Raw genomic sequence first — 22,725 nt, 5'->3', positions numbered from 1 at the left:
ATATATTAAGGAATATTCTACAAAATAAATGGTTTGAGTTTTGTCAAAGATGTTAATGACATGGAAACTCAAGACATACTAGGTAACTATTTTCCAGATTAAAGAAGACTGGAAATATAACAACTGAATGCATTCTGAGATTTATCAGGAAGTGCCAAAAATTGAATAAAATTGATAGATTAGGTAGAAATATTTGTTAATTTTCTTTCTTTTTGTACTGAGACTTTAACCCAGGGTGCTTTGCCACTGAGCTATACATTCCCAATCCTTTTTACTTATTTATTTTTGAGACAGGATCTCTATACTTTGCCTAGGGCCTTGGTAAGGCTGACCTTGAATTTGGGATTCTCCTGTCTCAGCTTTCTGAAGTCACTGGGATTACTGATGTAAACTACCATGCTCGGCTATTTTCTGATTTTCATAATTTTACTATGGTTATGTAAAATTATGTTTTGTCTTAAAGGGGAAAACACACTGCATTTTAATTTAGTATTTAGAACTAAAACAATTGCTTTCGGCCTTTTACTTACATTATATTAAGATTCATTCACAAGATCTGGTCTAATGTCTACATCTTTGATTTCTCACAACACTGAAATCTCTGATAGACCATACTGACATGACAGTTTCTAGAAAAAGCCAAATTTTGTCCAGTGCCTATTCCCTAAGCCTTTCCTTTTCCCAGGTTTCCAGATTAAAGAAGATTGGAATTACCCATTCAGAAAGTCATTTCCTGAGCACCAGCCCTAAAATTTGCACGTCCATCGCCTATTAACTCACTATTTTTATCTTCTACCACTTATAGAACTATTTTGCTTATTTATTTTTGTTGCCTGTTTCTTCCCATTGAGAATTCCGCTAGGGATGGGAAATATATCTCGTTCACCATTTTATTAACAATGTTCAGACAAGTACTTTTAACTTATTAATGCTCAATAAATTTCCTGAATCAGGCTTTTCCTTTACTCAAAAACGTTATACTCATAGGAAGGGCTAGAATACTTCTGTAAAATTTCAAGTTATCATATGATACCCTTAAAATGCAATTTCCTTCCGAAGGCCTAAGAGGGTGATATAGCCGGCGTAGTGGCACAATCCTGTAATCCTAACGGCTCCGGAGGCTGAGACAGGAGGATCGCAAGTTCAAAGCCAGTCTCAGCAATTTAGCAAGCCCCTGTCACAAAATAAAAGGCCTGGGGATATGACTCAGTGGTTAAGCGACTCTGGGTTCAATCCCTGGTACAAAAACAAAAAAACAAAAAGTGAAATAAACACCATCATTATCTGGGTCAGAACTAAGAGGTCAAGGACAAAGGGATAACTCTCCCCTCCTGCTTTCTTAGCTCTTAGTACAGGAACATCTTTCCTAGTTTGTTTCAAGACAGACGAAAGAGATAATATAAAATATAAATTTTTCCTGGGAAAAGAAATAGAGCACTTTCTTAAAGGATCCAATGACCCAAAGTGTCTCAAGGCACTGCAACTGAAGGAAAAAACCCCGACCTTCCCCTAACCACCAAACCCCAAGTCTATTGCTTCTACCCAGGGGCGCCGCTCCCTACTCTCACCCCTCCTTTTCCCACAATCCTTTAGGCCGCGGAACCAGCGGCAGAGAAAAAGGTTATTGGTTGAAATTGCAGCCAATGGGAGGGCTTGTTACTAGTCTGCGCGGTGCGGAGCTTATAGGGGAAGTGCTTTGGGCCTGGAACCTCTACACATCCCGGTGGTTTTAGCACGATGAGCTCCATCGGCACCGGGGTGAGTTTGTTATCCCTCAGTGGGTTATTGCAGTCTAAGCATCGGCGTTGAAGGGAACTCGGCCACACTGCGTGGGGGGCGTCTCAGACCCGGGGTGCGCTGGGACTCCCTTGGGTAGGGTGGGCCGCTTGTGGCCGCCTGGAGGCCGGCGGTCTTTTATCGCTGTGTTCTAGGCCCGCTTCTCAGGTGTCGGTGACTCTTAGAAAAGCCGTCAGCCTAGTTGTAGCGAGCTTGGCCAAGCAGCAGTAAGATTTGGAATGGCCTTGGATTGCTGAGTCACTTTCTTAAGCTGCTTGGGAAACCGAAAGTGGAAACTCGTGGGCCCTTAAATAGTGTGTGAAGGGTTTAGACAACAATTCGCCTTGGAGAACCGCCGAGACACTGCATCTTGGGATTCTATGGTTTGAGACTTATGCTGTCTATGGACCGCCTTTGCAATTGTTAGGCTGCTGCTGACTCATAGGCCTTCTGTGTCTTCCGTTCAAGTACACTCTGTATGAGTCCATGGAAACCCTTTTGGGACGGAACTACTAAGAAAAAGGGTCGGATGAATCAGTTTTTCCTTTGACGCAGCCTTTCATGTACACATTATTTAGTAGCACCTTATAGGCATTAGTACTGTAAACATTTCAGTGATTATCGGCTTAACTGCTTTTGCCTTTATTTTTGTGGTACTTGGGATTAAACCCAGGGCCTCGCGCATGGTAGACAAGCACTTTGCCACCCTCACCCTGTAAAAATTTTTAAATTTTTAAAGGGTCTCAGTAAACTGCCCGATCTGGTCTTGATCTTGTGATCTTCCTTCCTTAGCCTCCAGAGTAGCTGGCGTGTGCCACCTGCTTCTGACTTTTAATAATTTGAAGATTTTGGAGCTGGATTTGTTCAGCTTCCTATTTCACTTTTTAAATGTGTATGTGCGGTCCTTTGCTTGCTACTTTCATACTTATCCATATAGAAAGGTTTTTTTTTTTAAATAAGAATTATCTTGGCTATTTGCATTAGACACAATGAATAATGGGTTCATGAGTGCATCTATTCCTGCTTACAAGATTTTGATACTTAGCATTTAGCCCAAATACTGGTATTCCAAGTTTGACAACAGGTGTTTATGTTTGAAACTTTTTAAACAATTGAGTTAGGAATGTTGCAGTTATGTCATACTTTTTTGGATAAGTTAATGCTTAGTAATGCATCTTGTAGAAAATCAGTTTTGCAACTACATTAATATGACCTTCAGTTAACAATGTTTCATTCTGCAAATCTTTTAGAAATAATTGGTAATATAATCATTTGATATATTTTAGTATTGATAGTGGCAGAGTTAATGATCTCTGAGACTCAGAAAGTATCAATATTGAAGGTTTATCTCCTGTCTTCACTTTTCTGAAGAACACCAGATACTAATATTTGTCTTTTTTGCTACATCTGTCTTGTTGATGTTTAATAGTCATTTTCATACTACCTATCCAAAGTAGAGTCTAAATTTTCTCATCTTGCCGTTTTTCATCTCTTGTATTCTTACCTTAGTGAATGATCCAAGTGAAAAAGAAATGTGTGATTCATTTTTATTTTATTTTTTCAGCCCAGAGCCAGTCCATTAGCAAAGTTTTTGTTTTAACTCTAAAAACGTATTCCCTTGCCTCTATTCTCTTGTCAAAGCCACTGTCATCATCTTTGGAATATTTGGTCTTTTCATTTAGTCTTGTTGTCTGTACAGTTCATTTTCTGCATGAAGTCAGAGTGACATTTTAAACACTAAATCATATTGCCTTCCTATTTGAACTTCTCATTACATTTATAATAAAGGATGAACTATATACTCCAGCTTGGAAGACCCATTATTGTTTGGCTTATCTCTCCTTCACTGGCATAGTGTTTTCATTTCTTCACTGCTAGTGGTGATCAAGATGCAGTAACTGTATTTCTTTTTCTTGGCTAGGCTAGATTTCTTTGTGTTTTCTCCATATCATAAGTGGCTACTTCCTTGTCTTTGAGATTTGACTCAAGTATAACTGCCCCAGCAAGGCCTTCCCTGATGAAGTAGTCTGTATAGTTTCTTCTATCACTTCACTGTTTTTTCTTCATCTTAATTGTTTGTGTCTAGTTCAATTCTAAAGATAAGGATTTTATGAATGAGAGATAATCTTTGTATTTGCATGTAATGACTCACATGTAATTGATACTTACTGAATATTTTATGAATGCTACCTGATTCTTCAGTTTAGTGGTATAGCTATGAATTTAAATGCTCTGACTGGATTGTGTATGTAGCTGAGTGATAGAGTTCTTGCTGGGCTCCTTCCTTAGCATCTTTAAAAAAAATACACACACATACACACACACACGACTTCAGTGCTGTTTCTACCATAACACAGTATTAAGTTTTTCTTTCTTTCTTTTTTTTTTTAAATGTGGTTCTGAGGATCGAACCAGTGCCTCATATGTGCGAGGCAAGTGCTCTGACACTGAGCCACAATACAGCCCAGTGTTAAGTTTTTCAAAAATTAGTTTTCTGTGAAAGAAGTTCTGACCTCTTCTAAGGACTTGCATCCTTTACTTTCCAGTAGTAGAAATTTAAGCTGTGTAAATTAGCCACTATTGCTGTTTTGACAGGCTTCCCCTTCATCAAAGCAGAGTTTCTGATGGGATGTAACAGAGTTCTGCTGGTTAAGCAGTTTAATGTTTAGAAAAACAAAAAGTTGTATGGTTGTTACTGTTAAAGGTAAATCATTATAAGCTTGTTGTTGCTTTTTCCCCTAGTATGACCTGTCAGCTTCTACGTTTTCTCCTGATGGAAGAGTTTTTCAAGTTGAATATGCTATGAAGGCTGTAGAAAATAGTAGGTAAGAAACTTGTTTCACTTGAAGTAAATGTGTTTTAACCAGGTGTAAATATTTTAATTTTTAATGTTTTGTAATTAGGCTGTTATGTACTGTGGCACATAAAAGTATATTCCATAAAATAATTTATTATACATTTACAGTTTCTTGTCCAGATCTTTTCCATGAGCACCGACTCTATACTTCCAGTTGATTCTCCTTAGATATCCATGTCTCAAAATATAGTGTATAAATCTACATTTATTATCATCTTTTCCAGCCCATTTTCCTTTTTGAAATTCTTGATTGATACCATTGTTTTTCTTGACCATTAGGTTTCTTATCTGTTGTCCTATTTTTTAAATTTCTCATGCATTTTGTGTTTTAAAGTCCTATATGCAGTTATTCGCGGTTGTCTCAGCAGACTCCCTCACCCCCACCCCCCCCCACCAATTTCCATTTCTACTGCTTCTCTCCAAAAGGTGGGGATTTGCGAAGATCTTTTCCTATTGGGTACTGTTACTTTATTATGTCTTTATTGTTTTGAGTAGTTACTTGTTTTTGCATGTGTTGACACATGGGAAACCCTTAGTACTTAATGAGCAAATGTTCATTTTATGTGCCATCTTTTGAGTGGTAGAATGAAGGAACATGAATTTCAAAAGGTTTATGAAATATTTTTAAAATTTTTGAGCAAAAATTAAATCTAGTCCTTTTTGTTTTCTGAGGCAGGTTTTCTGAGGCTAGCTTTGAACTAGTGATCCTCCTGCCGCAACGTTCCAAGACGCTGGGATTATAGGCATGTGCCATTGTACCTGTCTAGAATTCAGATTTTAAGAAAAAGTTGGTGGATATGATGGCATGTATCTGTATTCCCAGGTATGTGAAAAGGTGAGGCAGGAGAATCAATTGAGCTCTGGGGTTTGAAGCTAACCTGGGCAATATAGTGAGATTTTGTGTCCCCCCCCAAAAAAAAAAAAAAAAAGACATTTTCTTCTGGCTGACAAAGGAATTTGGGTTCTTGGAACAAGGAGCTGGAGAGACTTAGCCAAGTTATAGAAAAACATCCTCCTTTGTTTTCTTGTATTTTCTTCTTCTTTTTTTTTTTTTAGTATTTTTTTCAGTTGTTGATGGACCTTTATTTTATTCATTTATTTATACGTGGTGCTGAAAGTCGAACCCAGTGCCTCACACATGTGAGGCAAGCACTCTACCACTGATCCACAATCCCAGCCCCGTATTCTTGCATTTTCACTGGTGTAAAAACAAAGTTAAGTCTTGACTAAGAGAAAAATTAGGGATATATCTTGAAACCATCTATATAGCCCTGAAAATTGAGGCTTAGCTATGAGGAATTGCATATCTTAGGAATTCGTTTTCTGTAAAATACCTCTAAATATTTATAACAGTTACATTTAAGAAAACAGGAGTAAATAAATATATTACGTAAATAAAAATATTTTTAGGGGGCTGGGGATGTGGCTCAAGCGGTAGGGCGCTCGCCTGGCATGCATGCGGCCCGGGTTCGATCCTCAGCACCACATGCAGGCAAGGATGTTGTGTCCGCCGAAAACTATATATTGAAAATTCTCTCTCTCTCTCTCTCTCTCTCTAAAAAAAGAAACATCTGCTTAAAAAAAAAAATATATATATATATATATATATATATTTTTAGGAACTGAAACCTAAAAAGGCATGACATTTTGTTTCCTTTTTCTTTTTCTTGAATATGGGGTTTCTCTGTTGGTTCTATGAATGTAACTTTTTATTATTTTTTTGTGCTGAGGATCAAACCCAGGGCCTCAGGCATTCTCTGCATACTACAGTACATTGAGCCACATCCCTAGACCCTGAATGTTGCCTTTTTTCTCTATAAAATTGGGATGTAAGATGTCTACCTAGTTTACATAACCTTCCCATAACAATGAAATATATGTAACACAGTTGGAAAATTTTTAAGTGCTACATCTGCACAATTGCATATTAAGAATAATAACAATAAATGAAAAAATAACTTGTTTCAAAATACAAAAATCAGTGAGAAAAAAGACATTATTCTACAGGTTTGCAAATATCAGTCTTAGTTTAGAAGTTTAATTAGATTTCATATCTTTGTTCTACCTATTATGTCTTATTGAAGTACATGAAGCAAATCAGGCTTCACCCAGATTGGGAAAATGGGGAGTATAATGACTTTTCAGTTAATTATGGACCTAATTCTTTAATACTACACCAGAACTGATGGTAATGATGAAGTCTAGAAACAATAAACTCCTACTTTGTTACACTAAAATGCAGTGGACTGTCATGCATGACTTTGTACCATCCTGGCTTGGTTATTTGGAAAATACAGTTCATAGAGTTACAACAGATGTCCCAAATTATACAAACTATCAAAACATCACATTTGTTAATATCACCACCACCAGTGTCAACTTGAAAGTTTGTAAATATTGGGAAGCAGACAAGAATTTTTATAATGGTGAATATAAAAATTTCAGTTTTTGCTTGAAAATTCAATTTTTATCATTGACAAGAAATTCTGTCAGTTTCCCTTGAAGTAACAGTTTCATGTTATATATTTTAGGGAAACTGTCTGCCATATAACTAAATGTAAATAACCATAGTTTATCTGTCATTAGTTCTGTAAAATGAATAACCCCTGGGTACATCACCTTCAGTGTGAAAAGCTCTGGGTCAGACATTTAATCCTATAAGAAAATTCACAACTCAAAAGAACAAAACCAAACCAACCCATGTACTAGTGCTTTTTGTCTTGAGGTGCCCATATTTTTGTCTTTAACAGCATTTTGTCTCCAGTTTCATTAGTAGAATATTAAAAAGACAGATACTTGCTGGGTGGCTCATACCTGTAATCTCAGCTACTTGGGAGGCTGAGGCAGGAGGAACTGGGGTTGTCTCAAAATAAAAAACAAAAAAGGTCTGTAGCTCAGTGGTTTTTGCTGGTGGGGTGGTGGTGATGGTGATGAACTCAAGGGTTCAGATTAAATTAAGTGTTCCTTCATTAAGGACATTCTTAACTAAAAGCAACTTTTTAAATATGTGATAGCAGAACAGAGGATACATTTCTAAGTGGTTTACACTTATTGTTTGTGGTCACTGCATTGATTCATGTTAAAATGCCAGCAGCCTTACCCACCACTGCTCTGTATTATCAATGCAAATGCCCACACAGTGGATAGGTATAAATGAGGTCTTTGGCTTCATGGATATTATTTCTAAAAGTTTCTCAGAGATTCTCAGAAAGTTTCCAAACTACATGTCGAGAACTTTTGATTTAGAATAAAAATTGCTTTAGATTCTCAACAGTGAGGAAAAAAGAATTGTTCAAGTATATTGCATATGTCTGTGGAAATTTATTTAAATATGCAGTTATTTAAGAGGAAGTGCACCCTAGCTCTCAGAATAACTTGATTGAAGTAGAAGTGAATATGAGGGATGATGGTGAGGTTAATTTCAGTATAGGTGTTGAAGGCATGACAGTGTTGGAGGCATGGCAGTGAGGTTAATGAGATTCTTAACAGGAAATTAAGCCCAGTTGACTTTGCTTGATTCTCTGGATTTTTACCTAGGAAGCTTGGAAAGGACTTTCAACCTGATAGGGGCATTGAAGACATCTAAAAATGTTGAGGGGCAGGGGGAAGAGCTGAATTCTTAGATAATTTTTTTCCCCTGGGAAGAAACACCATGATTTTATCATGGTGTGTGTGTGTGTGTGTGTGTGTGTGTGTGTGTGTGTGTGTGTTTTATTGGAGATTAAATTGCTGAGGCTGGCCTGGAACCGAGTGATCCGCCTGCCTCAGTTTCCCAACTTGCTGGGATCACAGGCATGTACCACCATGCCTGGAAATTTGATCAGATTTTGAGAGACCTGTAACTGACAGGTTTCCTCACTTTAGGTTATGGGCCACTTTTTAAGATTATGATAATGACAATAAAATAGGACTAGATATTAGGCTGCTCATGTTATATAAAATGAATTGAAGAAGTGGAAAAGATGTTGTAATCTAGGCCTGAAATTATAAGGATTCTAGTGCTAGTAAGAAAGGAGTGGACGTGTGAGAAATTTTGAAGGAAAAAAAATCAATAATAGCTCAATATGGGAATAAAGGATAAAAAATGAAAACATAAGGATTAAAACTTGGTGACGCAATTATCGGAAATAGAGGAATTGAGATAATTTTACAGAAAAACTATAAAATCAAGTGTTTTTAATTTGTCCAATTAGGTTTCCTGATCAGAATTACCTTTGTTAAAAAGGATAAAAATAAAATAATTAACATTTTAGCTGGGCAGGTGGGGCACACCTGTAATCCCAGCAGCTCATGAGGCTGAGACAGGAGGATCATGAGTTCAAATCCATCCTCAGCAAGTTCGAGGCACTAAGCAACTCAATGAGACCCTGTCTCTAAATAAAGTACAAAAATAGATTGGGGATGTGGCCCAGTGATTGAGTGCCTCTGAGTTCAATCCCTGGTACCAAAAAAATAAATAAAATAATTAACATTTTAATTTTCCAACAGCATCATGATTTCTCCACCTTTTACTTGAAGTTAAGATCTTTTTATCTTAAATATTTGTAGCATGTAAGTTTTATTTTTTTTTAATACTTACTAGTTCGAGTACATGTTGATTGCAAAAAAATTGGAATAAACAGATGAGCCAAAGGAAGAAGAAAAATAAATCATGAACTGGGGATATAGCTCAGTGGTAGAGCATTTGGCTAGCATAGGCTAGATCCTTGGTTTGATCCCTTGCACTGAAAAAACAAAACCCAAAACCTGTAATCCTTCCACCCAGATTATTCACTTTATCTTTTCCGCATATACTATTCGTAGAAAAGTAATTTATAACATGTCTATCATGTTATACATACATTGTGCCATATTATACATATTGTTAGCACTTTTAAAATTATATATTAATATTTTTGTCAACTGATATTTTAGATTTTGGGGGGCTTCACATGATATTCATTAATATAAATTTAATTTATCATAGTTTAGGTTGCTTTCCCTTGCTAGTTTTTAAATGTTTTACCTAGTTTTGTGATTTCTTAAAAAATTATTGTCTATTCTGTTTTTAGTTTTAAAAAATTGACTTTCTTTTTGTTTCAGTACAGCTATTGGGATCAGATGTAAAGATGGTGTTGTCTTTGGAGTAGAAAAATTAGTGCTGTCTAAACTTTATGAAGAAGGTTCCAATAAACGACTTTTTAATGTTGATCGGCATGTTGGAATGGTAAGGTCACCTTTTAAACTGTTCTTCTTTGTTCTGTCCAATTTCTTTTGAAATAACTGATTGAACTATAATAAAATGTGATTTTAGGAATATTAAGTCAGAAGTAGATCAGTGAGTAGCCACAAAAATAATCATTGAGTTACCTTTTACTGTCTAAAAGGTAGATTCTCATAACCTTAGTAACAAATGTGAAAAACCAAGTTGTCTTAAGGAGAAGAAAATGGGGGGAGTATGTATAGAAATAAATCTTGGCAGCCCTGATCACCAGTAGAGATGGTACATGCTGAGAGGCAAAGAGTATTTAGTTTTTTGTATCCCTTATGGAAATCACTGTCACAATAAAGTTGGTGTCAGAGAAAATAGGAAGGTGGAGCACTAGGAAAAGATGTTTAAAAAAAGACAAGTGAACACATCCTTTTTAATGGCTTCATGGGCATCACTGTAAGTTACTACCTACAGCCTTCTGAAGTACTGCAGTGCACAAGTTCAAGTCAAGCCATAAATATACTATCAGTATGTATTGATGTCATCCTAGTTACATGTCAGATTTTTTCCAGTAAGAACTATCACCCTCCCCCCAACAAAAAGAAAGAAGTGTTTCTAATTTAGCTACTATTCTGAAAAGAAAAGGAAGAGAGAATACATGTGTGCTAGATACATAAATTACCTCAGTCTCAACAATCCAGCTAAGGTATACAGATGAGAAAACAGATGTGCTGCTTGTGGAGAAAAATTGCAATTCAAATTTGGGTCTATTACTCCAGAGCCTATTCTTCAGTGACACATTATAAAACTCATTTCTTTTGCTGATAACTTTGGTATTCCTGAATTGAGATGTAGTGTTGAGTGTGCACACACACAAAAGGTTTGGCAAAATAAAACCAGCAAACATAAGGCTCATTTTTTTTTCTTCTTCAAAGATGATTTTTTTCTGAATGCTGTTTCTCTTCTGAACAGATTTATTATTGTCAGTGAAACTGAAGTGTTCTGATAAAATTTGTCAGATTATACCTTAGCTGGTAGGATGTGCATTATGTATTCTTTTACTTAGTAGAAAAAGTTCAAGTATATTTTTTGGGGAAAACTTTGGTGATAGAAAAAAATTTTAAATTTGTCCCATTTGTTAGGTGAAGCTAGGAAGCTAACAGCATTTTTTATAAAAGGAAATTGGCAAAAATTTGGACCGTGAAGGTGGTTAGACAAAAGAGGTCTTCTTCAAAGTAATTTGAGAGTATTAGACTTCATACTAAGTTTTCTTCAAAGCAACAGAAGATTTTTTAAATGATGAAACTTTTGAAATAACTGATTTTGTGATAACCTTGGAGAAGTTATTCTAAATACTTATTTCCTCCTCTGCAAAGTACTACTGTTTTGTAATAAGTGCTCAATATGTTAGGAATTTACCAATTTATTAGGTTGCAGTAAAACAAAAGGATGTTAAAGATCCTGATGTCACTTTTCAATTCTGTGAATCTAAGCTAGCAGTTTCCAAACTTTGTTGGTTGATGGCACTTTAAATGTCTCAGTGATTTGTTTTCCATGGCTTCACTAGCTAAAAAGTAATATTTAAGTCCAAACAACTTAGTATATGTCCTAAAAACATAGTAGTTGTTAGGGGGGAAAAATGCAAAGAAGATATTTTTAAGAAAATATGATTTTTATTTTATTTTGAAAAAAATACATTTCACTGGATATGGTGGCAAATGCATGTAATCCCAGTGACTGGGCAGGCCAGAGGAGAAGATTGCATGTTTAGGGAGGCCTTAAGTAACTTAGTAAGATCCTGTCTCAAAAACAAAAAAATAAAAAAGGCTAATTCAGGGGCTGGGACCAAAGCTCAGTGGCAGAGTGCTTGCCTCGCATGTGTGGGGCACTGGTTCTATATTCAGCACCATATAAAAAATAAATTAATAAACAAAGATATTGTGTGTCCCTCTACAACTAAACAAAATAAAAAGAAAAAAAAAAAAGAAAAAGGCTAATTCAGTCTTAAAGCACCACTGGGTTCATTCTGCAATACCAAATAAATAACCAAAACTAAACAACTGTATATAGTTTGGAATCATATTGGATGCTATCACCCTCATTTCATGGTCCTTATTGATTTTTCATAGTACCTTTTTCACAGCAACTTGAAGTTATACTTAGTAAATTTCCAAATGTAGGGCTGGGGATGTGGCTCAAGCGGTAGCGTGGTCGCCTGGCATGTGTGCGGCCTGGGTTCAGTCCTCAGCTTCACATACAAACAAAAATGTTGTGTCCACCGAAAACTAAAAAAATAAATATTAAAAATTCTCTTTTAAAAAAAAAATTCCAAATGTAATTCCAAGCATCAAAGTGCCCTATAAAGATCTAAAGCCCAAACTTATTTCAAATGATGCTTGTTAAAGCACTATTATGTAAACCTATAAATAACTGTACTTTTTGATTTGTGATAGGAATGTGTTTATTAAATTGGTACTTTGTTTCCCCTCAGGCTGTAGCAGGTTTGTTGGCAGATGCTCGTTCTTTAGCAGACATAGCAAGAGAAGAGGCTTCCAACTTTCGATCTAATTTTGGCTACAACATTCCACTAAAAGTAAGTTGGTAACATATTGAGGAACCTTTTGAACAGTAAAAGAAATGTATTAATAAGGTTTTCTTTTTTCCTCCTCAGCATCTTGCAGACAGAGTGGCTATGTATGTACATGCTTACACACTCTACAGTGCTGTTAGACCTTTTGGCTGCAGGTATGAAATTTGTGAGATTATCAAAAGTCAGATCTGCCAATCTTACTGAAGTGAGATGGTATCTTAGGGTGGTTTTGATTTGCATTTCTCTGACTGCTAGAGATGGTGAGCATTTTTTCATGTACTTGTTGATTGATTGTATGTCCTTCTCTGAGAAGTGTCTGTTCAGGTCCTTGGCCCATTTGTTGATTGGGTTATTTGTTTTCTTATTGTTTAATTTTTTGAGTTCTTTGTATACTCTGGATATTAGGGCTCTATCTGAAGTGTGAGGAGTAAAAAATTGTTCCCAGGATGTGGGCTCCCTATTTACTTCTCTTATTGTTTCTATTGCTGAGAAAAAACTTTCCCCTTCTTGGACTATTCCCTGAAGACCTTAAAAGAGCATACCATAGGGATACTGCTACATCGATGAGAGGTGGGAGGGAAAGGGAGAGAGAAGGGAAATTGCATGGAAATTGGAAGGAGACCCTCATTGTTTTACAAAATTACATATAAGAGGAAGTGAGGGGAAAAAAAAAACAAGGGAGAGAAATGAATTACAGTAGATGGGGTAGAGAGAGAAGATGGGAAGGGCGGGGAGGGGGGATAGTAGAGGATAGGAAAGCCAGCAGAATACAACAGTCACTAGTATGGCACTATGTAAAAACGTGGATGTGTAACCAAAGTGATTCTGCAATCTGTATACGGGGTAAAAATGAGAGTTCATAACCCACTTGAATCAAATGTATGAAATATGATGTCAAGAGCTTTGTAGTGTTTTGAACAACCAATAATAATTTTAAAAAAAGTCAGATCTGTACTAAGATCAATTTTCTGCAGGTTGGCCTTTTATACATTTCAGATTATAAATTGTTACCAAGAAGTATTAGGGCTGATATTAAAAGTATACATAAGAACTATTTGAATAATGAAAGGGATCAGGAGATTTGAGGTCATAATAATAAACTCATAATTATAACTGATTAATAAATGCTCAGGTGCTGAGGCTTTTATAGTCTCAGAAATTGTATAGTGATTTTAAATATATTCCACGTTGACATTAGATAGCTAATTATACTTTGGTTTTCTCATTAATGTCTATCAGATACACTTTAAACACTTAGATAAAATGCTTTTAAATGGAGTTTACAGTCTGTAATGAATCCATACAAGTTTTGTTTTATAATTTTTATTAGGCACAGTGTCTATTTCTGTTAAGATAAAGTGCTAGTATGTTTACTTTTGAGCAAAGTGGGGATTCTATTGCCAAGATCTGGAATATGTGTAAATATTCAGATATGGTTGTCATCTAGTAAACTACATTTTCCTGAAATGAAAGAACACTGTTAGTTAATAACATTTTTGTTAAAAGTCAGTCATGCTTGATCAAAATAAAACATTGAGATCTTAGTGCTTAGTTATAATCCTACCATTGAGTTGTTCATAAGCATCCATGTTTAAATTACTTAGGAAGACAAATTAGAGACTTTTGTTCCACTGGCAATAGGTTAGACATGGTGGGTAACTTGTTAACACTGGTTAATTCTCACTTGAATTACTCTGAAATACTTTGTATAAAATACTTTTCACTTTTAATCTTTCAACTGAGCTCTTAGTTCATCAGTTACTTTTCTATGTTTTTTGGGGGTGGTGGGTGGGTACTGGGGATTGAACTCCGGGGCACTAGACCACTGAGCCCCAGCCCCATCCGTATTTTGTATTTTATTTAGAGACAGGGTCTCATTGAGTTGCTTAGTGCCTCCTTCTTGCTGAAGCTGGCTTTGAACTCAAAATTTTCTTGCCTCAGCATCCCGAGCCACTGGGATTACAGGCGTGCACCATTGTGCCCAGCCTTTTCTGAGGTTTTTAAGGGAGTAAGAATATGTATCTAGCACACATGTATTCTCTCTTCTTCCTTTTCTTTTCAGAACAATAGCTGAATTAGAAACATTTCTTTCTTTTTGTTGGGGGGAGGGTGCTAGGAGTCAGTCAAGGAAGTAGGGACATAGATGAAACACCTTACAGGTAAAGTGGCCTTAAATATGTATTAGGTGTAGTGGGGAAACAAATGCCTTTTTCTGGAGAGGTGGCAAAGAAAGGGGTATGAGAAATAGGGGGAATGGGAGAAGAGTATTTGATGCAAAGGAATTGGTATGAAAGTATAAAACTACATGGTCATTTCAGATTAAGAGAAGGTTTTAGAGATGATACAGCAGGTGCTGGAAGGGCCAGTCCTACAGAAGTTGTGCTCCATGGCAAGGAATTCTAATGAAGGAAATGTTGACGGGTTTTAAAATAATGACAATTGGATATATATTCTGAAAGATAAGTCATAGTAATGTAGAGGATGGAAGGAAATGATGGAAAGGGTGAGAACTGGATAGTGTGCTGTTAAAGATTAACTGCATGTAATGTAAGAGGTAAGATGAGATTAGTAACCTCTAAAGCAAATACATCACAATGTCAGAAAATCAGTAATTCATATGATCATTTAATAGCCTAATTTCAGTTTGTTCAGCATATAAAACTGAGCCATTTCTGATTATTGCAGAAAAGTGGAGAAATATTGGGAAATGAAAGATGGAAAAAGTTGCATTGAAAAGTTGACTTTCAGTCAGGAATTTTATTCCTATGGCTTTTGAGTGTTGATGCTTTCTAAGACCTTCTCCGTAGTTCTATTTTTCACTGATAATTACTTTTTTCTACCATCTTGCCAAGATAGTTTCATTGGAAAGTTTAATACAAATTTAAAAACCCACATGAGAATCTCTAGTATATACTAGATTTTACTAATTTGGAACCCAGCATACCAAAGGAAGTTACTATGAATTTTATGTACATTAGTAATTTATTATAGAAATTATAATTGTACTTACATCACTGCAAGTTTTTAAGAATTATTTTTATGGTATTAAGAATGACTTTTTAAAATGATTTTTTAAATGCAGTTTCATGTTAGGATCTTACAGTGTGAATGATGGTGCACAGCTCTACATGATTGACCCATCAGGTGTTTCATATGTGAGTAATCTTGAATCATTTAAAATTCTATTGTAGTATTTCCTTAGTTTCTTTAAAACTCATTCAAGGAATGTTTTCTTTTTATCATTAATAATAACCTATGCATATGAGGCAGAGGAAAAACCTATGGCTTTCCATATGCTAGAGAAAATACACAGTAAATTTAAAATGTGATTCTTTCATTAGTATATTAGCAGTGTCTTAAAACTGAATACAGGGGCTGGGGACATACCTCAGTTGGTAGAGTTCTTGCCTTGCATGCACAAGGCCCTGGGTTCAATCCCCAGCACCAAACAAAAACAAAAACTCCAACTGAATACAGAACTGGAGGTCAGTGGTAGAACACTTGCCTACCACATGCAAAGCCTGGTTTTGATCCCCAGCATCACAAAAAAAGGCATGTAGGGAAGGATTTGGTATTTGAAATTTTTTGAGCACTGTAATATTCAGGAGAATGTTGCATATCTTTGTCCACATTTGCTTTTAAGGTATTAACATCCTTTTATTAGTTTTTAAGTAGAAACAGTAGTGATTATTGAAATGGATAGTATACTAATTAAACGATTAAATGTTTTTTCCTTTTTTAAAAATAGGGTTATTGGGGCTGCGCCATTGGCAAAGCCAGGCAAGCTGCAAAGACAGAAATAGAAAAACTTCAGGTAACACATATTTAACGTTTGAATTCTGCTAGAAGTAAAATTTATCACTCCAAACTAAACCTCTTAATCCAAGGAAATAGTATAGCTTGATATTTAAAGCAGAGCCTTATGAAGTTGCTATGCAGTTGAATAGGAAAGGTGGTAACATGTTATCTGAATTGCCTCATGGATCCTTTTGTGATTTGATGACTGCTTAATTCAAAATAATCCAAAATAGTTCTTTTTTTTAATTGATTAAAAAAAATGACAGCGGAATGCATTAAAATTTTTATTACATGTATATAGTACAATTTTTCATATCTCTGGTTTTATATAAAGTATGTTGACATCAATTCATGTCTTCATACATGTACTTTGGATAATGATGTCTATCACATTCTACCATCCTTGCTAATCATCTTGCCCCACCCTTTTCCCTCCCACCCCTCTTCCCTATCTAGAATTCATCTATTCCTCTCGTCCAAAATAGTTTTTTAATATAATGGTTCAAAGTCCATGTTCATGGATCCCTAGAACTTGAAAATTCTAGTGGTGTAAAATTTATGAGTTAATGCCACAGAACTGCAATAAAAAACATATAATATTTCTTCCTATATCATTTATTTCTTTGGGACATAGCTTTTATGTCTTACAAGTCTTCCATTAAAGTGTCTGGCTGTACTCTACTGCTTCGTTCTTTGTTCCTAGCTAGACAAGGCATGAAGCCTTTCCTGTTAAAATTACGTACTTTCTATTTTCTCATAAGCCAGAAATTCAGCTATTAGTATGAAAAGTTTATTTAAAAATATTTGTTTTAGCTGTAAATCAATTAACTTTATGTTGAAATAGGAGCCATAAAGTCTTTTTGCTTATCAGATCTTTGCCTAAAAGACAAGGATATGACCTATCAGAGTTTCAGTTTTATAGAGATTTTCAGGTACACTCAGTATGAATGCTAAACTACAACCTGACTTACTCATTCAGCTTACTTAAGGCCCAATTCTAGAAAACACTTGTTAGTGTTTAGCATTTGTTTAATGTCAAATTCTAGAAATCTGATTCATGTTTGGTATTTTAGTTGCGAAAAGGACCTAGGGACACTACTTAGCCTAAAGCCCAACCCCAGGATAACACACTGCCTAGGGTCACATAATAAGTTGATGTAAGAGTAAACCAGTTTGTTTACATCTCTCCAGAGTGTTCTGTATGGGTACAATGGGGCACGCTAGTGCCCAGCAACTTAGGCTCTTTCTTGGAATAAAAAGGGCTGAGGATGTGGCTCAGGGTTTGAGCACTCCTGGGATAAATCCCCAGTAGCAACCCCCCACCTCCCCCCCAAAAAAGTATAAGAATAGTCATCAATTTGTTTTGTCTGTGGTTAAACCAAAGTAACAAATGGGAAAACAACAAATCCCAGATAAAAATTTAGAACAATCACTTCATTTGAGGAACACATACTTTAAAGTCATGTACTACTAAATTAGGGTTTGAAAACAGGCCCACTGCCTGCTTTCTTAAGTAAATTTTATTGGAATACAGGCACAGTCTATGGCTACTTTTACTAAAAGTATTGTTTGGTCCTTTACTGAAAGAATTTTTTGTTACCTCTTGCTGTACGTCAATTCTATAGCCTTTTTTACCTCTGATGAGCTATTTACACAAAAATATTTTGTGAACATATAAAAACATGTTTTCTATTTAAAATGTGTTTTTCCAATTTATACTTAAGTTTGCCTGTGCAGGATGCAATTAATTCACCAACTATAGAACTTAACCTAGTAAGGGTAAAAATATGAAAATTAGTTTTCTTTCATCCCTAATTTAACATGCATTGCCTCGATAATCTCAGGGTCTTTTGTAAATGATTTTAAATCCATATTGTAAAGATTCATAATGAATTTGTTCCTTAGATCTCTCAAGTCTCCAATCCATGCATATTTTGAAGAGTTCATCTCAGTTGCCTTTTTTTCTGTGATAGGATTTGTCTGTTTCCTAAGATTAGTGTTCTTAAACTTAATGTTATGGTTTTTACTTCCTCATGTCGTCCTATAGACACAACTTGAGCATCGGGATTTCTAAATTAAAATAAAAATAAATTAAATGAACCCGATTTAATGACAGTAGTAGTTGAATCACACTTCGAGTCTGGACCAATGTAAAAGTGTTCTGTATTTTTCACCATTTTCCATCCTCCTGACATATCCAAAATATGAATGCTAGTATGCTCAAACACTGTGATTAAATCTTTGAGTTACATCTGCATAGTGTACACATTGCTCTGCTGACCACTAAATAGTTTTTTTTTTTCCTACTCGGATTTTCAAATATTAACTGAAAAAAACACATATGAATGAACTTTTTGGCTTCTCTCTTTTGCTTTGTGGATTAACATTTGTCTTCTCGAAATCAAACCAAATCCAATTTGTGCTCTAAGAACCTGCTTAAATCCTCCTGATAGTTTCTGAAAGCTTTCCCTGATATCCCTTAAGAACAATTTCTTTTGTTCTTTCTGTTTTGTAGGTACCTACTATCTAGTATGATTTTTGGCATTTTATTAAGTAAATTGGGTGAAAACAAACTCAAGATTTTTTCTCCCTCCAATTTTTTAAACTTCAGGGTCTACTTATAAATGAATTGATAGAGGCTTCTAAATTTTAAAAAAATTAACATAAAACTAGTGGTTATCTAGAATATCTATCTATTTGTTATGTTAATTGAAAAATATTAAATTGTGAATCAGGAAACTATGGTCTGTTCTTTTTGGATTTTAAGTTATCTTATTTGGTTTTAGATCCAAGAATCTATCTCACGAATATATACTGTGTTTTTGTAGATGAAAGAAATGACCTGCCGTGATGTTGTTAAAGAAGTTGCAAAAATGTAAGTTGGAATAACTTGTGATTTTTCTTTAAGTTTTAAGAGGCTGTTTCATTTGAAAATAATATAGTGTATAATTTTTAGAAGGTGAATGTAAAATCTTAAGATTCCACACCAAGAAGAAAATCTTTTTTTCTTCTTGTCTTAGGGATTGAACTTAGTGCCTTGCACATGTTAAACATGAACTATACCCTCGACATCAATATCCTTATTTTTCAGTAATGAATGGGGTGGGAGAGTATACCTTTTGACAAAATGAACTGTTAGGCAATAGGATTTAGGGTAGGAAGAAGTAATAGACCTTGGATATCAAATTAACAGCTTCATTTGTTAGCTCCTAACTTTTCAAAATCTCATAAAGTTCATTATTTAATCTTAAAAGATAGCCTTCAACAAAAAGCTTGCTTTTATTTTACGGTCCTGCAACTGGAATCCATATATGCTCTATTGTTGAGCTGTATACCCTTGGTCTTGCAAACTTTATAGCTAATTGCTTCTGTACATGATCTGTGAAGCTGGCTCATTTTTGATCTGCTGCTTTCTTTGTAAAAGATGTATTTCACTTTTTCAGATTCATCATAAATTTTTTTTGAACAAGATAGGGGTACCCCCATAATCACAGGAGAATCATGAGTTCAAAGCTACCCTTAGCAACTTAGTGAGGCGAGGTCCTAAGCAAGTTATCAAGACCCTTCCTCAAAAAGTGGGGGGGGGGGGGCTGGAGATGTAGCTTAGTGATTAAGTGTCCCAGGGTTCAATCCTTGATAATAACCCCTTCATGGGCTGGGGATGTGGCTCAAGTGGTAGCGCGCTTGCCTGGCATGCGTGCGGCCCGGGTTCGATCCTCAGCACCACATACAGGCAAAGATGTTGTGTCCGCCAAAAACTAAGAAATAAATGTTAAAAATTCTCTCTCTCTCTCTCTCTCTCTCAAAAAAAAAAAAAAAAAGTATTTCTAAAAAAAAAAAAAAAAAAATAACCCCTTCATACAAAACAAGGACAGCTTAAAACCTGAACGATTTATATTAAAAAGTAGCATATAAATAATTTTTAAAATAGTAAGCACAGTCAATAAACCTAGGTGGCAATTTTTTTTAAAAAACACCCTCATAATTCTAGTTGAAAGAATGCATTTGCTATTTTAAAAATTTCATTAAAATATTGACTTTGTTGCCAGCTATTGAGATTTAAAACTTTTAATGTTTGAGATTTCACAGCACCTCCATCCCACATTACAACACAGACAAGGTCTAGTGAGTAACCTTAGTGTAATAGTGTCTTTGCTTTACATCTAAGAATATTTGCAAGGAAAAAAAATCCCAGAAGTCTCAATTATATAATTTTAAAAAGTGTGATTTAGGGCTGGGTTCGTGACTCAGTGGTAGAGCTTGAACCTAGCACTTCTGAGGTTCAATCCTCAGCACCGTATAAAAATAAAATTAACTTGTTGGCTCCTACAAATAAAAATATGTATATATCTTTTTAAAATGTGATTTAAATGATAATCTTTTCTGAACTGGTGGTTTTGTCTTCCTTGTCTACCATTCCTGCTAATGTCAGTACCCCTCCTTTAGTTCCCTCATTCAGCTTCAGTTGAGAAGCAAGCATAAGCCATTTTCTACATATTTTCACTGAATTTTACAACATTTTAATATGATATATTAAATAGCATCTTTCATGAAATCAGGCATTCTGGAAGTCAGCCCTTAGCACTATTATGTTTAGGTATAATGGTAGACATCAAGTAGCTACCCTTAATCATAAGATGCTTTCATATTATAGCAGGGCTTTAGAAGACCCTCTGAAAGTAAAGTGTGTAAAGCAGTATAAAATATAAAACAAAACTTTACACTGATACTTAATTTTTGATACTTTTCCTGTTACTTTGTTATACTACAGCGCCTTCTTGTATTGAGTTTGTGACATACTACAGTGTGAGAACCACTTTAGTGAAACATAAACTGTTACTAAATGAATGGACAAGGTGCTGAAAAATAGTAAAATAGCCAGTTAGTTGGGTTTTACTTATTTTGAGACATCATTTTATACTGAATTAAATATAATGTACAATTACCAGTACGAATGTCATTTAAAAGTTAAGATTAAACTCACAAATTCAGCAATTCACTACTATATTTTTTAAAAAAAAAAGAAAGAAAGCTCAGAAAAGAAATACACCAGGTCCAGTTCAAAATTTGTTTTATGAAATGTGGTAGGATAAATGAACATCATATTTTTGAGTCAATCGTCTATTAAGTTGTGAAAAACTTGGCAAGGAAAGCATCATTTGCTAAGTCTTTATAAATTGCTTTTTAAAATATCTGCTCAATGAAAAGAAAAAAATGAATATCCTAACAAGGAACAGAGAATGACTGCTTACTGTTTGAACCTGTTATGTTTTTTATAGTTTAGTTTTAAAACAATGTATCAAAATAACTGAATGGATTCTATAGGTATATTCATTGTTTATAAGATAGCAAGGGTTTCATTTTATCTCAATAACTGTGTAATTTGTCTTTTCTAATGTACATAATAATAGACTACAGGAAGTATATATAATTTTGTAAAATAGAGATGGGCATTCTAATTTGTACTGACTGGGTACCTGAACTTAGATGTTTGGAGGTGACCAATTGCTAATTTCTCCTTTTCTGTTCTAGAATTTACATAGTACATGATGAAGTTAAAGATAAAGCTTTTGAACTAGAGCTCAGCTGGGTTGGTGAACGTAAGTTACTTTTAGACATTTACTTATTCTAGGACAAACTTATAGTGTACTTAATTTACCTTTTTTAATATAAAGAAATCCAAAACAGAATTAACAGGTTGTTAGTTAATCAAAGGGAAAATTCTTCTTAATAATTGACTAAATTTGTGAACAGGTTCATTGTTTTGAAATATCTGTTTCATGTATTACTGAGAATTCACCCATTTTTTCTACCCAGCATAGGGCTTAAAGGATAGGCTATTTTCAGAATCTAATGCTGTAAATTAATTCTCAGGATTTATAAATCATAATTTTCAATAGTTTAACTTGGGCACATTTAGTCACACATGAAAGAAACACACAAAAGTTAGTACAAAGTATCTTGTTTATTATTCTTAGTACAGTATTACAACCTTAGGTGAACAATCATACTACCTAAGGATTTGGATAAATTGTATGGTATTGTAAATCAGTATACTCATTTTTAATTCAACTGAATATATGGCTTAATTTACAGTAACTAAAGGAAGACATGAAATTGTTCCAAAAGATATAAGGGAAGAAGCAGAGAAATATGCTAAGGTGAGCTTCAGCATTAAAAACTTTACTAAGTATTTTTGGGGGGTTAAAAGTAGACAGGGTTTTCAGGACACAAAATGCTTTTCAGTTGTATATATTCTAAAGAAGTATTCGTTGAGTGCTAATAAGTGGGACATAATGATATTAATCAAATATAAATACCATTTTTCTCTTAACAGGAATCTTTGAAGGAAGAGGATGAATCAGATGATGATAATATGTAACATTTACTTCAGCATCTATTCTGTTATAAATTTCTTTAACAGTTCCATGTAACTTTAGTCCCTGACCAGTTTTCATTAAATTTTTGACTTGTAGCCACTGAAGTTTGGTTAATATCTACTTGACACAATTG

At 34.8% G+C, this 22,725-nt stretch overlaps 1 protein-coding gene across 2 annotated transcripts; it reads left to right on the top strand.

Annotated features, from left to right (window-relative positions):
• Positions 1-1,649: 1,649 nt before the first annotated feature.
• On the top strand, positions 1,650-22,687 carry Psma3 (proteasome 20S subunit alpha 3). 2 transcript variants are annotated; one of them, XM_026384107.2, is made up of 11 exons: positions 1,650-1,758; positions 4,519-4,601; positions 9,716-9,839; positions 12,316-12,417; positions 12,496-12,569; positions 15,497-15,569; positions 16,163-16,228; positions 19,041-19,087; positions 21,745-21,812; positions 22,309-22,373; positions 22,550-22,687. In XM_026384107.2, the coding sequence occupies exons 1-11, from the start codon at positions 1,738-1,740 to the stop codon at positions 22,592-22,594; spliced, it is 768 nt and encodes a 255-aa protein (XP_026239892.1). In that variant the 5' UTR covers positions 1,650-1,737; the 3' UTR covers positions 22,595-22,687. The 2 variants fall into 2 exon arrangements, with proteins under 2 accessions (XP_026239892.1, XP_026239893.1); XM_026384108.2 differs by lacking the exon at positions 1,650-1,758 and having other exon boundaries at positions 4,513-4,601; positions 9,721-9,839.
• Positions 22,688-22,725: the final 38 nt, after the last annotated feature.

The sequence above is a fragment of the Urocitellus parryii genome, chromosome 6 (genome assembly GCF_045843805.1).
Source record: "Urocitellus parryii isolate mUroPar1 chromosome 6, mUroPar1.hap1, whole genome shotgun sequence".
NCBI classification, from domain to species: Eukaryota; Metazoa; Chordata; class Mammalia; order Rodentia; family Sciuridae; genus Urocitellus; species Urocitellus parryii.
The sequence above is the reverse complement of the archived record's forward strand: the minus strand, read 5'-3'. Positions and strand labels throughout refer to the sequence as shown.

Bases quoted from the DNA above. Each gene is read 5' to 3' on its own strand.
- Psma3 (XM_026384107.2), top strand. From the start codon at position 1,738: ATGAGCTCCATCGGCACCGGG. The intron at 4,602-9,715 runs GTAAGAAACTTG...TTTTTGTTTCAG, and splicing joins AAGGCTGTAGAAAATAGTAG to TACAGCTATTGGGATCAGAT. The intron at 22,374-22,549 runs GTGAGCTTCAGC...TTCTCTTAACAG, and splicing joins AAGCAGAGAAATATGCTAAG to GAATCTTTGAAGGAAGAGGA.